General features: G+C 41.9%; 2 protein-coding genes across 2 annotated transcripts in view; both read right to left on the reverse strand.

Annotated features, from left to right (window-relative positions):
* Window positions 1-316: 316 nt before the first annotated feature.
* LOC311040470 (uncharacterized protein) lies at window positions 317-3,543 on the reverse strand. The gene is made up of 3 exons (XM_084050777.1): window positions 3,290-3,543; window positions 1,924-2,018; window positions 317-1,553 (listed from the first exon to the last, which is right to left on the reverse strand). The coding sequence occupies exons 1-3, from the start codon at window positions 3,468-3,470 to the stop codon at window positions 465-467; spliced, it is 1,365 nt and encodes a 454-aa protein (XP_083906903.1). The 5' UTR covers window positions 3,471-3,543; the 3' UTR covers window positions 317-464.
* Window positions 3,544-5,206: 1,663 nt separating this feature from the next.
* Window positions 5,207-13,715, reverse strand: part of LOC311040880 (R3H domain-containing protein 1-like) — a 63,526-nt gene continuing 55,017 nt past the window's right edge. Inside the window, exons 20-24 of the mRNA XM_084051258.1 lie at window positions 11,510-11,691; window positions 9,958-10,132; window positions 9,353-9,450; window positions 8,317-8,401; window positions 5,207-7,110 (exon numbers count right to left, since the gene is read on the reverse strand). Of these exons, the coding sequence (XP_083907384.1) occupies window positions 6,887-7,110; window positions 8,317-8,401; window positions 9,353-9,450; window positions 9,958-10,132; window positions 11,510-11,691 (764 nt within the window). The 3' untranslated portion in view covers window positions 5,207-6,886. The remainder of the gene's footprint in view (window positions 7,111-8,316; window positions 8,402-9,352; window positions 9,451-9,957; window positions 10,133-11,509; window positions 11,692-13,715) is intronic.

The following is a 13,715-nucleotide window of genomic DNA, read 5'->3' on the forward strand; positions in this document are numbered from 1 at the left end:
ATACTAAACAAACATTATATTTTTATTGACTGAAATACTGTATTCACCAGTTCTAAATAACTCATACAGTACTTGGTGGTCACACAGTCTGCTGTAGGAGCTAAGATGCTGTGTGCAATAGTGCCACCCAGTGTTCACTAAATGAACTACACAAATTAGATAGTTTGTCAGATCCTGCAAACCCTGCTGGATCAACTTGTGAAATGGTTTCTAATATATTCATTAAGAAGCATCATGTCTTTTAAAAGGACATTGCAAATCACAAGCTTTTTCTTCTGCTTCCTTTTTGAAAAGAGACAGAAAAAAAAGAAAACGAAATCGATGCATGAAATAACAGTAATAGTAATATTTTATTTTCCAAACCACCGATTCACTTGGTTTGAAATCATTGCATCACTTAAATAACAAATAATAATAATATCACTAATAATAATAATAATAATAATAATAATAAACAGACCAATTTACACGTATGTTCTGTCAACTTCATCAAATTTCTCTTTCACCAGCTTGGAGAACAGGTAACTGGCTGTGGATGGGCCAATCACTCTGATGCAGGAGCCCTCTACTGTGTAGAGGACGTTGTTGTACTTGGTGTTGACGTCATCGCAGACCTTAAACACCCACTGTCTCTCAGGTGAGCCGATGCTCTCAAAATCGATCACGTGGACTCTCAGGGCCGTCTGCCAGTACTCCACCAGGGACTTGAGGTGTGTCAAGGCACTCTGGACCTCAGTACCAGGCCGTCCGCTCAGAGAAACACACGTGAGATCGGACCCTTCTTCGCACTGAAGGGACATGCTGTGCTCTCTCAAACGCTTATTAAACTCCCTAATGTCAAACTTTTGAATGTAGCTGAACGTGTTGGGGTCGACCCATATAGACTCGTTATGCAGATTCTCCATGCCTCTTTGAGAGAATCCCGCGGGATCACCCGCACCGATCGGGTCGGGCCGCCCTGAAACGGCTCTGTCATTCTTGGACGATTCTAACGTGCTTTCGGGACTGCGCCCAAAGGGCTTTGCTGTGACTGGTTCATTGGTCTTGTGTCGTTTGTTCATATAGTCAGCATTTGTGTGGTAACATGGTGTTGTGGAAATGTTCCCTATTCCGGCAGGTGTTACTGAAATATCATATACAGGTTTGGGCAGAGGGGGTTTGGAATCTGCATCTGGTGTAGCATGACTTGCTGAATTATTGTCTGCTCTGGTGTGAGTTGATGAAATGCTATCTCTGACCTCAGATGCCGACCTTTGTCCTGGACTGTGCTCATCAGACCCTGTTAAAGACCTAATGCTACCATTTTTCTCAACCGCACCTTCTACGCCTGAATTTACTTGCTCTGCTCCATACTGAACGTTGGCTCTGCTGATGAGGTCATCTCTCAGGGCTTGGATTGCCACAAAAGGCCCCTCGGCCGTGGCCTGTCTCTCCTGAAGTACAGGCTGAATCCGCACTGACCTGTGCGCTGACTGTAGACTCTGGAACAGCTCCTCCTGATCACCGCTGACTTCTGAGAGGTTCACTGTAGCATTTGTGACGTAAAAGAACACCTGGGGCATGACAGACAAAAAGTTAACACACACAAACTGATGACCTATACATGCCTGCGCTTTGAACATACCGTGCTGGTTTATTAGAATAAAACAACATGTTATCAGTTATCACCATTACTTTCTACCCTCGACATCCGAACAGTTAAAATACCCTTTTCTAGAAACCCTTGAGGGACACAATAGCCCAGGCTCAGCTATACAGTATGTACCCGATCACACAGTACACAAATGAAGTAAGATGTAACAACATCAGAATGTATAAGTGTAAAATAAATATGAGACAAATATATATACAGAACTTGGAGTTAGGAACCAAAATAAATAAAGAAGGCATGATAATTGTAATGAGTCAAGCTAACAGACTTACATGTGGGGTGAAGTGGAACACGGTGAGAGGACATTCTTCAGGGAACTCTTTATCTTTCAGGATATGGTTCTTCTTTCGGACCACCCTTTCTGCATCTGCAACAGTTTGGAATAAAAACAAATGTATGTATTGGGTCGGGATCACATCGTGGTGAAATATCTTGCAATCAGTGAACCCCTGTCGCCGACCAATCAATCGTGCGAGAATCACAACGATATATTTAGCCCGATTTCAAGAGAGAAACTTGTGCAATGTGAAATGCTTAACGATCTGTTCACTCGCCGACCATTTCAAATATCGTACAGTGTGTAGAGGTCTTAAATGCAGTTTGGAGTGCAGTTTGGACTGTCATATTTTCACAGGTTTGTCATCAGTGTAGGCAGTGCAAACTACTGTACATTGCCACTGGTCATGGCAGTAGTGGTGATAGCCTATCCCAGTGGTTCTCAATGTGAGGTCTGGGGACCAACAGGCGTACTTGAGGGTGTTCCAGGGGGTCCCACTCCCCAGCTTAATGACTGATAGATCCTTATACGGATCTGTAAATCTGTGAGTGTAGAAAATGGCACCAAATGCACCATTGCTTCCATTTGTACAATACACAATCAGAGTAAAATTCACCTTGAGGATTTTACAGGGTACCAGAAAAAAAGAAAGAAAAAAGAAAAAAAGAAAGAAGCATCAAATCTTATCAAGCTGGGGTTCCCTACATTAATTAAAAGCCTGAGAATCACTGTGACTTGGTTCCGATCTCAATGTTATCTGAACATTGACAAAAGACCCCTATGTCCCTGGCTGCAGCCTGCAGTTAAGGGGCTTCTCCCTATAATAATGGTCTCAACCTAATTAAAGCCCCCAAACTCTACAGCAGTCATTTGTCAAGTAGCAATGGGAAAAAAATGTGAAACAGACACGATCCAATGTGTATACACACCAGTGGTGTAAAGTAACTAAGTACATTTATTCAAGTACTGTAGTTAAGTACACTTTTGAGGTATTTTACTTTACTGGAGTATTTCCAGTTTTCAGTAATTTTACTTCTACTCCACTACATCTCAGAGGCAAATATTGTACTTTTACTCCACTGCAATTATTTGAAAACTAGATTTGGATTATTATTACAAATCTGCTATTTTCAAAGATCAAAGATTGTTATACATTAAAACTTGTGAAATGGGACATTCTGCACAATGGGTACTTTCTACTTTTGGTACTTTACATTTTGATACCAATACTTTTGCATTTTGAATACTGGTACTTTTACGTGTAACAGAGTATTTCTACATTGCAGTATTGATACTTTTTACTTAAGTAAAAAAATGTAGTGCTTTTTCCACCACTGCAGAATAGTGTGTTTACTGTTTACCTTCCGCGTTGTCAAACGTGACAAACGCTACCCCGTTCAAGTGCGTGGGATACTTTACGTCCTCTACGTCTCCTCCGTCGTTCTTTGAGCTTTGGAAATGCTTGGTGAGTTTATCGATCGTCCGAGAGACTGTGAGGACGTCAGGGACCCCCGAGACCACCACCATCCTGCCTTTCTCCATGTTCTCTCTGACTGAACAGCGACCACGTTCACACAAGAATCAACTGCAGCTGCTTCTGTTGCGAGGAGACGCAAACTAAAGACGTTTGTTTACTTTCCTTCCAGTTTCACTTTCGTTTCAGCCTGTCCTCTGCTCTGCTCTGCTGCTACTCGCCACTGTTTCCCAAGCAGTGGGTCGTGACCCATTTGTGGGTTGTGGACACATTTTTACGGGTCACGAGTAAATATCCCTTTATTTTTTGTTCCCTACATTTTGTTTTAATTGTTATTTCAAAACATTTTATTTTGAATCCCCAAAAATGCAAAGAAATGTCATCAATTATAAACAAATTCAATGATTCTTCTAAATAATTTATATTTTTTTCTACTTTTTCTACTATTTTTTTTTTACAAATGTTTAAGAAGTAGTGAAAATAGCCGATCTACAAGTAGATCTGCTATTTGCACTGACTTGGGTACCGGGCAAACATCTAATTTCTCTTCTGGGTCTTGAGCTAAAACGTTTGGGAACCACTGTTTTTTTTATTGAATATTTTATTAGACAAAAATGCAAAACAGCACGAGTAGTCACACTTGGTCTAAAAGGATAACACCAAAAAGTCCTTTCAGTCTTGTTTCCATTGGGGTCCTCTGTATTCAATTCATCAACATATAGAAAATAACACCAACATTCAATATCATCGATAAAAAATGTCCTCCCCGACGGGGAATTGAACCCCGGTCTCCCGCGTGACAGGCGGGGATACTGACCACTATACTATCGAGGATTGACATCACGTCAGCCACATTATCCTAAATCGACTGCAATATGTACAGATCTGCGATCAGTTCCAATACTTCTAGCCTCGTTTAATCGTTAAGCGACTTTTATGCTGGACAGATCGCGATACAGCGCGCCTTCTGCGGTCTTTATTGGATGAATGTGGGTCATGTTATGAAGCTGCGATAGGAATTCTAGTCCAGCAGGGGTCACTGTCTGACTTCACTACCTTTTACTTATATTGTTGTGGTTCTCAAACTTTTTAATTTCAAAGACCCTCATCATAACCCTGAGAGTTACAGACCCCCCCCCCCCCTTTAAATGATTTCATATATTTAGCCAGAAAGAGGAATTAATTTCCCCAAAATAACACTGACGCATGCGATGAGATAACATCATTGCTTAAAGCACCTACACAACTTCACCCATTTTCATCTTCATATAATTGGTCCTCCTCACTAATACTCATTATAATATGGTACAATTTTTACTCAGTCTGTGTCTCATAGGAGCCTAGGGCTGGTGGCTGTGGACAGTTCAGAAACCCGCCTACCAGTGACATCATCGATGGGGAATCCAAGCTCATAGAAACTGCCATCTTTTTATTCCTGGAAAGTTAGCATGATATAATGGAAGCCTAAATCTAAATTTAAAAAATAAAAAAATCTTGTTAAAAAAAACCTGCTTTACGATGATGTCACTGGTAGGCGGGTTTCTGAAGTGTCCACAGCCCTCCTATGAGACACAGGACAACTAGAAACAAATGGCACCATTTTATCATGAGCATTAGTAAGGACCAATTATATGATAGGTTGAAGACGGGTGAAGTCGTCCTTTAATAGTTTGTCCAGTGTTATCACCAACAAAGACTTTGAAAAGAATGCATTTCAGACTCACGTGATGTAAACATTTATTAAATTCAGTAAACATAAGTTAATAAACAAGTCACATGAGACCTTGCAGGCCACACCCTCATAAATGCGCACAAACTTAAATAGAAACAGTAGTGTGATGAATGCTGCTGTTTACCACGTGCACTTTATTAAGCAAGTGGCCCTTCAAATGAAGTTTCAATTAGATACAAACAATCACTTCAATATAAAATAATCTGGCCCAGCCAAAATAAAAGGACAAGGATTGGGATTTTTCATGTTAAACATGAAACATATGCAGGCGAACACCAAAACGTCCCCAAAAAAATTACCATAACTTTCGTAATGTCAAGTGCAAATGTAACATTCAGTGTGTGGAAAGGTGGCATTAAATAATTCAAGTAGCAGATATATATTATTCAGCGTATACTGTATGGGTTCACCTTTTATTTTATTTTTTACAAGCAACATCCGTTAGGAGTTTTGAGAAAGCTATACAGTCCACCAGAGTTGTATATTTCAAAGGCACAGAAAACCCCATTCTCATATTCAAAATGTTTAAGATGCTATTGTGTATTCGGCAGCACACCAAATTATCATTGTCTTTAATCATCCTAATTTTAGATGCATTAATTGAAGGCTATGTCAGTTGTACAGTATGTTGAAGTGGTGTCATGTCAAACGTGATGGTATTGACATCAGATTGACATGACAACATGTGACAGCATTTACGTCCAAGCTATGATACAGCCAAAAGGAGATGTGTTTTAAAAAAAAAATACATATTATCATTTGATATAGTGGCTGCAATTGTAATGTAAAACAAAACAAATACACACCACACTAATGTGTCTGTCTGTAACCTCGTTGAGTGTCTTTTTCTGAGGTTTCTCATTTATAAAAGTGAGCATAATGACAAGACTGTGAACTCATTATCCAGTTGGGCATCTAACGGCTGATTTATACTTAGTTGCATGCCAGTGTCTCGCACCGTAAACAGCTGATCTACAAGCTACTATCTACAACATGTCATGAACTTGAAGACAGGCCATTTCTGGTGCGAGACATAATGCAGAGCAAACTGTAAATCAGACTTAATGTGGCTGACTGAATAAACGTAAAACCAACTGAGTATCCCATAATGAGAAGCATTGCTGGTGGCGAGACAGACTTAACAAATAATATTTATGCATGGTTTTGAGAACTTGCAAAAGTTTAGGTGCCCTTGACTGATAATTTTCTTACAGTGCTATTACTTTTAAGACAGCAGAACAGAATAGTAACCTCTCTTGCCTACAATTGCATTAATACCCCAAAACCTTAGCCACGCCCAATGATTTCCTGGCGCAACTAGATTTTTTAAAGCTGGGCTGACTGTTCAGTTATCTGTTCAAGTGGCTGGTGAAATATTCAGACATGGAATAGCCACAATTCATCATCCGTTTGGTTGGTAGATTTTCCCCCATTTTGCAGACAGCTTCACAAACATAAATCAAACACACTTCAAAACAATCAAATGAGGGGCAAGTGTCGAACTTTGGCTAAAGATGGGTGGTAGCGAAGGCAGGCGCTTCAGTGTTCAGTGTTCGTTTTGGGATCCTGCATGCCCCATCTCTTGCACTGAGTAAGTCAACGCTACTGTGCGTTGGCCTGGATCTGTGAATCACACAGCTCCGGTTTGTGTCGGTTACTTGTTTGCAGTTTGAAAGCGTTTAGAGGGCTGCTATGCCGGAGCAGAGCGCTCTCTGTGCAACGTATTTGGAGGGGAAGGTGGCCAGGATGGTGTTAAGATGACGCCAGGTCTCTCGGAGGCTTGCAGCTGCCGGGGGGAAGCTCCTGGACGGGAGACTCCTGTTTCTTGGCTACGGATTGGTCCTGCGGCCGGGGCTGGCGTTCAGACAGCCATTTGATCATAGCACCGCCTCGGCACAGTTCTCCCAGGAGACGGTGGGCCTCACTACAGCTGATGCCCTCTGGTAGGTCTGTCACCTCCAGAATCCGTCCGCTCACTGCACACAAACAAACGGACAGACGGTGCTGTGAGGAGTAGATCTACGAGTAAGCCAGTGATGATGGATTGACCAGCATCCATTTGTCACTTTACAGAAAGGTACCAAGTGGAGACTTCAATATAGTTTAATTCACCTGTTTAAACGTTAATATAAATATAAGTTAATATTTGAAGGGTTACACTGTCCCGTTTAGATGGCAACATTTATGCAAGCTTTTTGAACTAACTTACCACATGAACCCTAGTGTCCTATTCTGGGTATGTCATAATAGGTGAACATTTGGTGAAAAACACTTTGTACTTGAAGACCGGCTATTTTCGGCGAAGAGATTTGGTGTAGAGGGAAAAAGGAGGGGGCCAAGTACAGACGCCTGGGGGGACCCCAGTGTACAGGGTTTAAGTGGTAATAGAAAAATGCATGGTTGTTCAATCTAAGAATTAGGCTCTTTTATCTTAATTTCTGACATTTTGGCAAAATACAAGGTTTTCAGATGGACCACCTGGATATGGGCCTATCTTCTTATTTATTATAGTGGCAGGGCCATTTGATGAGAACACCTGAATAATGCAAAAAAAAAAGAATCTTGTCGAGTGTGAAACTACGATACAATATTTGGAATAATCAGCACTTTCTTAATGCCGCTGGGGGCTGCAGGTTCCACTACCAGGTGTGAATTGTGCCCCGTCTGTAATTTAATTCTGCTTACATTCACAAACACCTTTTCCACTACTGTGGAGCACAGCAAGAATATTCTGACCACGAAAAAAAAGGAAAGAAACTTGATGTTACACAGGGTAAATCTGCTAAATAGCCTATACAGCAATTGGTTTTTAACCCTCACAATCTGAGATGTGAATTTCCACTCTCTGCCCAACAGCTGTTTGAGGGGAAAAAATGAAAACCAACATTATTTCATTCGAGAAATTCCACGACTTAAGTGCCGGGGACTCTCTACACCCCCGGTGAAGCGCACGTCATTTTCCCTGGAAGAGCTCTTTACCCTGATCTCATGCTTTGTTAGCACTCGGAGAGCGCCGAAATGAATTTGAAAATGCCTCTTATCTGTGAAAGTGCATGACATGCTCATTTACACGGTTGGGAGGCCAGTAATGACCAGAGTCTCTGATAAAATATCTTGAGTCTCCAGACAGAGAGTCCATCAGTCTCTGCTAGCAGAGGCTTCCCTTCCAGAGTTCCTATTACCTGGTTCACCTACACTGAGATCTGTAGTGACTGTCTTCCTGCTGGTCCTTCTCCCTTGGGTTCCGTGCCAGATGCCCATGTGACCCTAAGGAGGATACATACTGTTAACCACTTTCAACCTGCCATCCCATGTGATTATAGGCACAAATTTCCAAACATTTTAAACGATTGTCACACATTTTCTTTTTGAAAATAATAAAAATAGCCGATCTACAAGCTCACCGCTGTGACACATTGTGAGCATATAGATTGGCTATTTTCTCCATGTGACACCAGTCTATAAGGAAGTATAAATAACGTATTAAAATAACATATTGTTAAGCTAACAATGCTGCTTGAAAATCAGCAATTTTCATGCGATGGAGTATAAAGTAAGCTTTGGACAGACATGCTCATCGATGGCTGGGTGCTTAAAGGTATGCTGTCGCCACTTCCAACACTCTCTCTATATATTTGTTGTTGGGCTAACTTTCCATTCGCAGCCATACAATTGGGCAGTCTTCTGAGCATCTCTGAAATGGAGCCGAAGTTGTTCTGAAAAGTTTACTCCAGTTGATTGCAAAATAGCAATCTTAGCTTTAGAAAATATGAATCACATCGATGAAATGGCAGCTGTAGAGTGTACAGGCGTGGCAGGCCGGGGTCCTGCTTGCAAAATGCATCATGGGAGTTGTAGGGGCACAGACGAAGGCTGAAGGGAAACTATCTTTGTCAATACGGGTTGTATAATAATAAAATTATTCAAAATTTTGTAAAATGTTTCAAGTATAAAGCTCACAACGTGCATAGATTATGCTATTTTGAATAGCCAAAGTATACAATAGGGTTAAAAGTGGTTAAACTGTTCATTTCGCTGGGGACCGCCTGGACCCCCCTCAAGGACCGCTGGGGGTCTCCAGACCACACTTTGAGAACTACAACTGCCATAGACTATTATAACATCAACAATGAACTGAAATAAAATGCATGATACAAATATGTGATCAAATGCGTGACACACGCAAGCACGCACAGTGTGTGCGTGTGTGTCTCTAACCTGGTGGTTGGCCATCATGTGTGTTGTGTGGATCAGTGGTGGTCCCATGGGAGGTTTGTACTGAAGAGGCTGTCCCAGCAGAGGGTAATGTCCTTCACCTGAAGGTGAGAATTCAAACCACGTCATCACCAGGAAACACTATTTTTCACATCTGTTTTACAGCCTTCCTGGTGGGCTGTGTGGGCTATGTGCACCGCATACATAAACTCATTCACAGACACTATTGCATGCACCGCATACATAAATTCATTCGCAAACACTATTGCATGTACCGTATGCACAAACTCAATCACAAACACTATCTCAAAGGCGTTCTACTAGAGTTTATTTTCAACTGTCAACAGACATTATGTGAGAACTGTGGCATCAGCATTGTTTATAATTAGTATAATATAATGCTGAATTACAGCATAATGAATCAGTTAAACCCTATATACTTCATTGACCAGTGTCCGCCAGGGGTCTATACTTGGTCCCCTCCTTTCTCCCCTCTACACCAAATAGCAATCTACAAGCCCACTTGTGAGTTTGTCCCCGGAAGGGGGGGGATCAACAAAGTTCCATCTCATCTCATGTCAGATGCAGGGTCAGTCCCTGAAGCTGACCTTGTCCATTGGGGCAGAAGGCTGGAGGGAGGTGGTGGTGGTGGTGCTGATGCTGGTGGGACATGATGGAGATGGCCGAGAGGCCCGAGGGGAGGCCCTTGAGGCCGCCCAGGTGGCCTGGCGACGGAGACGGAACCGGGGAGGGGGCGGGAGAACTGGCCAGCTGGACTCTGCTCTACAGACAAACACACCAGAAGGAGGCCGAAGAGGACAGGACAGCACAGGAGAGGATGTAATAAGACTTCCATTTCAAAACAAAAGCCAAGTCAGGGCAGTAGTTTTGGAAAAGTCGTTCTTCATTTTCTCTTGTTTGATTAATTGTCTTTAATGCAGAGTTTCATCGACATTAGCCTACCCTAATGTACCATTAAAAATAACACTAGATGAAGACAATACTGTGTGTGTGTGTGTGTGTGTGTGTGTGTCCTATTCAATATCATTATAAAACCTGCCCAGAGTACCAGAAGGTGGGGTGGGGTTTACCAAAAGATGATCGTTGCTGTCAGGCAGAAACCTTGTATCTCCATATTTAATATATTTATGTTTTTTCATAAATTAATACCCAGTGTTTATACTTTGTTGTATTACAGTGTCATGTAAATGTTGACATTAAAACACGATGCGACACGTTGTAAGCTTGTAGATATAGATATTTTCAATATTGGGTTGAAAGTGGTTACTGTAAATCGTCTTTCTGTGGGTTTTGTAAATATATAAAGTAGGACATTAATTAATGAAAAAGAAAAACATAAAAAAGATAGAGATACAAGGTTTCTGCCCGACAGCGATATTATTACACTTTGAAATACTGTTCATGTATGTCTAAACCCTTCTAATGCTCAATGCTCATTTACGACATGACAAACCACCTCTGTCCAATACTTCAAAGCAGATTATTTGCACACACGATTTCACCCATGTCTATTTAGCAATTAACTCTGAAAGGTAATATTTCTCATCTGTTGAGGATCAATTCACCGCTCACAGCAGCGATTGGACAACATGACGTAATTTTCTTGGAAATTCTTGAGGGGGCATGAAACCTTAGGATAATTTTGTAGTTTATTGTCTGTCCAGTTCAGGTTAAAAACTACAATAGAGTAAAAAAAAACATGACAGGCTAGTAAGCAACACGGCTGCAGAATAAAGTTAATAATGGGTGTGTTCGATTTATGTGTACAGTATTTATTTAGGTGTGCCTATGTGCAAGCATAGATGGTAATTGTTGTTTGTTAATGCAAATTTGAGCTGCAGTTGTGTCATTTAAATGACAGTGTTTGTACCCTGCTGCAGTTTTTAACCTGAATGGGAAAACAAACAAAAAAAGCAGCCAAGGGTTTCATCCCCCTTTAACTCTCACAATTTAACAATGGGCCTCCATGTTTTAACACACGCCTCCATTCCCTGACCTGACCAGACTTACATACATTTTTTTCAGTATCTCGTCCGTGGATATTTTCACGTCATTCATAAAGAAACGTATACCCATGATGATGGAGAATGTGACATTCTTGCCTGGCCTTACAGTAGCTCACACAGGCAACGTTTGTACCTGGGGGCTCTCCAGAGGTGCTAGTGGCTCTGTTAGCCTGCGGCTGCGATGGGGCTCCTGGCCGGGGTACTTGTGACTGAACGGTTTCCTCTGGCAGGGCGAGTGGGGCCGCGGCTGGTGGCTGGATGGCACCGTCACCTGCATCATCACCATCCCACTACCGGGGGGTGGCGGGAGGACCCCTGCTCTCAGACACACGTAACCAGATGATGTGATCAGGAGGACTTATGAAAAAGTCATAAGCGGGAGTCAGAACTGGGTATATTTAACCACTTGAACGCTAGCATCTCTATTGTGGGGGCTAACATTCAAGTGAAAACAGCTGATCTATATAAGCTCATTGTGTGCTTGAATATCGGCTGTTTTTGGCAAAATACTAGAGGATCTAGTATTGAGCCCTGGGGGACCCCGGTCAACTAAGTACGTAGGGTTTAAGTGGTTAAATGTTGATAATGAAAAGGCACAGATTCCTGCCTGGAAAATGTTTTGTGTGGCTTAGTTATTTCATTAGTTGTTCCACATTTCATTGACCTCTGCAGGGGTCAAAGTACAGGTTTAGTTTCAGAAAAGTGCCTCTAGACTACGGTAGTCAGGGACATGTGCGTAGCGCTGACACTTAATAGAGGATTGTATCTGTCAAGTGTAACTGATCGATTTTCCACTTATAGTCTTTGTAACCATGAGGTGACCCTGTCATCGTGCTATAACATGCTCCAGGCAAAATAATTTACGGCAGAAATTGCTCAATTAATTTTGCATGTGCTGTTGGTACAGTACGTGTGTGTGTGTGTGTGTGTGTGTGTGTGTCTGCTGGGGCGGGTATATTACACGTGTACATTAGAGAGTTTCACAATGAGGAAATGTTTCTCACAACTCCTCTGCGTGTTCGCCTATAATACATTCAAATCTAATTAGCTACTGTTAACATAAAGCTTACCCCAGTTGCTCTCGGAGCTGTAATCGTATGCAAACTTTGCTCAGCCAAAGGCACTGTTGATTTATGAATTATTAAAGACCGGCGGGCGGGTAATAAACTAGCAAGGACAATGGATTCTCGGACTTAATCAGGTGATTATTTCTGGCCCCAAACTAGCCAATTAAATGTGTTTACAGGAGGAGGCTGCAGGTAGGAGCCCTTGCTGGACCTTCAACCGACCTCATTACAGATGAGCTGAAAATGATGGCTCTGTCTATTTCTCCCTCATAGTAATCAGACATGAATAATAAAAGGTCATTAGGAGGGAGATAACCCCCCCCCCCACACACACACACACACACACACACACACACACACACACACACACACACACACACACACACACACACACACAGTTGCCTACAAGCAATCTCAAGGGTAATGCAAATTTTTGAGAAGAAGCTCTCCGCTAAAACACATCAGCCAAGGGAGATGACGGACAGTAGGCAAAGTAAACACAGGATGTAAAATTAGAGGGTTACCTATACTGTATACAACAGCTGGCAACAGTAAGAGTTTATCTCTCCGGATATAAAGTCTACATTTAGATTTAACCACCCCAGCGTCCCTGTTCTGGGCACGTCGTAATAGGTGCACGTTTGGCAAAAGATTTGGTGAAAATAGCAGCTCTAAAAGCTATTTGACCAAGAGATTGGGTGTAGAAGGAAAAAAGGAGGGCGCCAAGGATAGAGCCCTGGGGGACCCCGATCAATTATGTATATATAGGGTTTAGGCGGTTAATTAGATCAGAGTAAAGAAGCCCGGTAATAATAAATGAGACCTGAAACATTAGTTCACTTGACCCTGGAAGAACGTCTCCTTCTAGGGGTATAGAGTTAATTATTATATAGGCTGCTATCTATTCTATAGCATGTAATCATGCCTTTAACACATACTGTGTGGAACCATTCTCAAAGAGGGGCCCGGGGGCCCTCAGGGTTCCTTGAAGGGGTTCCAAAAGAACGCTTAAAGGTCTGTATCTCTGACCTAAATGGACCCTTATGGGTCCATTTGGTTCCATTTGTACACTCAGAGTTATGGAGGTCCAACCACTGGTATAGAAGATAGACTTGATTCATATTTTATTGTGTGAGCACATACAGAGTATTACACGGCTTCTCATTTTTGGAATTTTATTGATATCGACAGCCGTGTGCTCTGGAGCTCCAACGAAAGCCCGGGTGGTTCCATACTGACATTATGACTTTAATTGCTGCTGATGATTATCAG

This window comes from Gymnoscopelus microlampas (genome assembly GCF_963454915.1).
Source record: "Gymnoscopelus microlampas genome assembly, chromosome: 24".
Taxonomy (NCBI): domain Eukaryota; kingdom Metazoa; phylum Chordata; class Actinopteri; order Myctophiformes; family Myctophidae; genus Gymnoscopelus; species Gymnoscopelus microlampas.

Excerpts from the sequence above, each read along its gene's own strand:
- LOC311040470 (XM_084050777.1), bottom strand. The coding sequence starts at position 3,470 with ATGGAGAAAGGCAGGATGGTGGTGGTCTCGGGGGTCCCTGACGTCCTC. Across the intron at positions 2,019-3,289 it reads CACGTTTGACAACGCGGAAG|ATGCAGAAAGGGTGGTCCGA; the intron begins GTAAACAGTAAA and ends AAACTGTTGCAG. Across the intron at positions 1,554-1,923 it reads TGTTCCACTTCACCCCACAT|GTGTTCTTTTACGTCACAAA; the intron begins GTAAGTCTGTTA and ends GTCATGCCCCAG.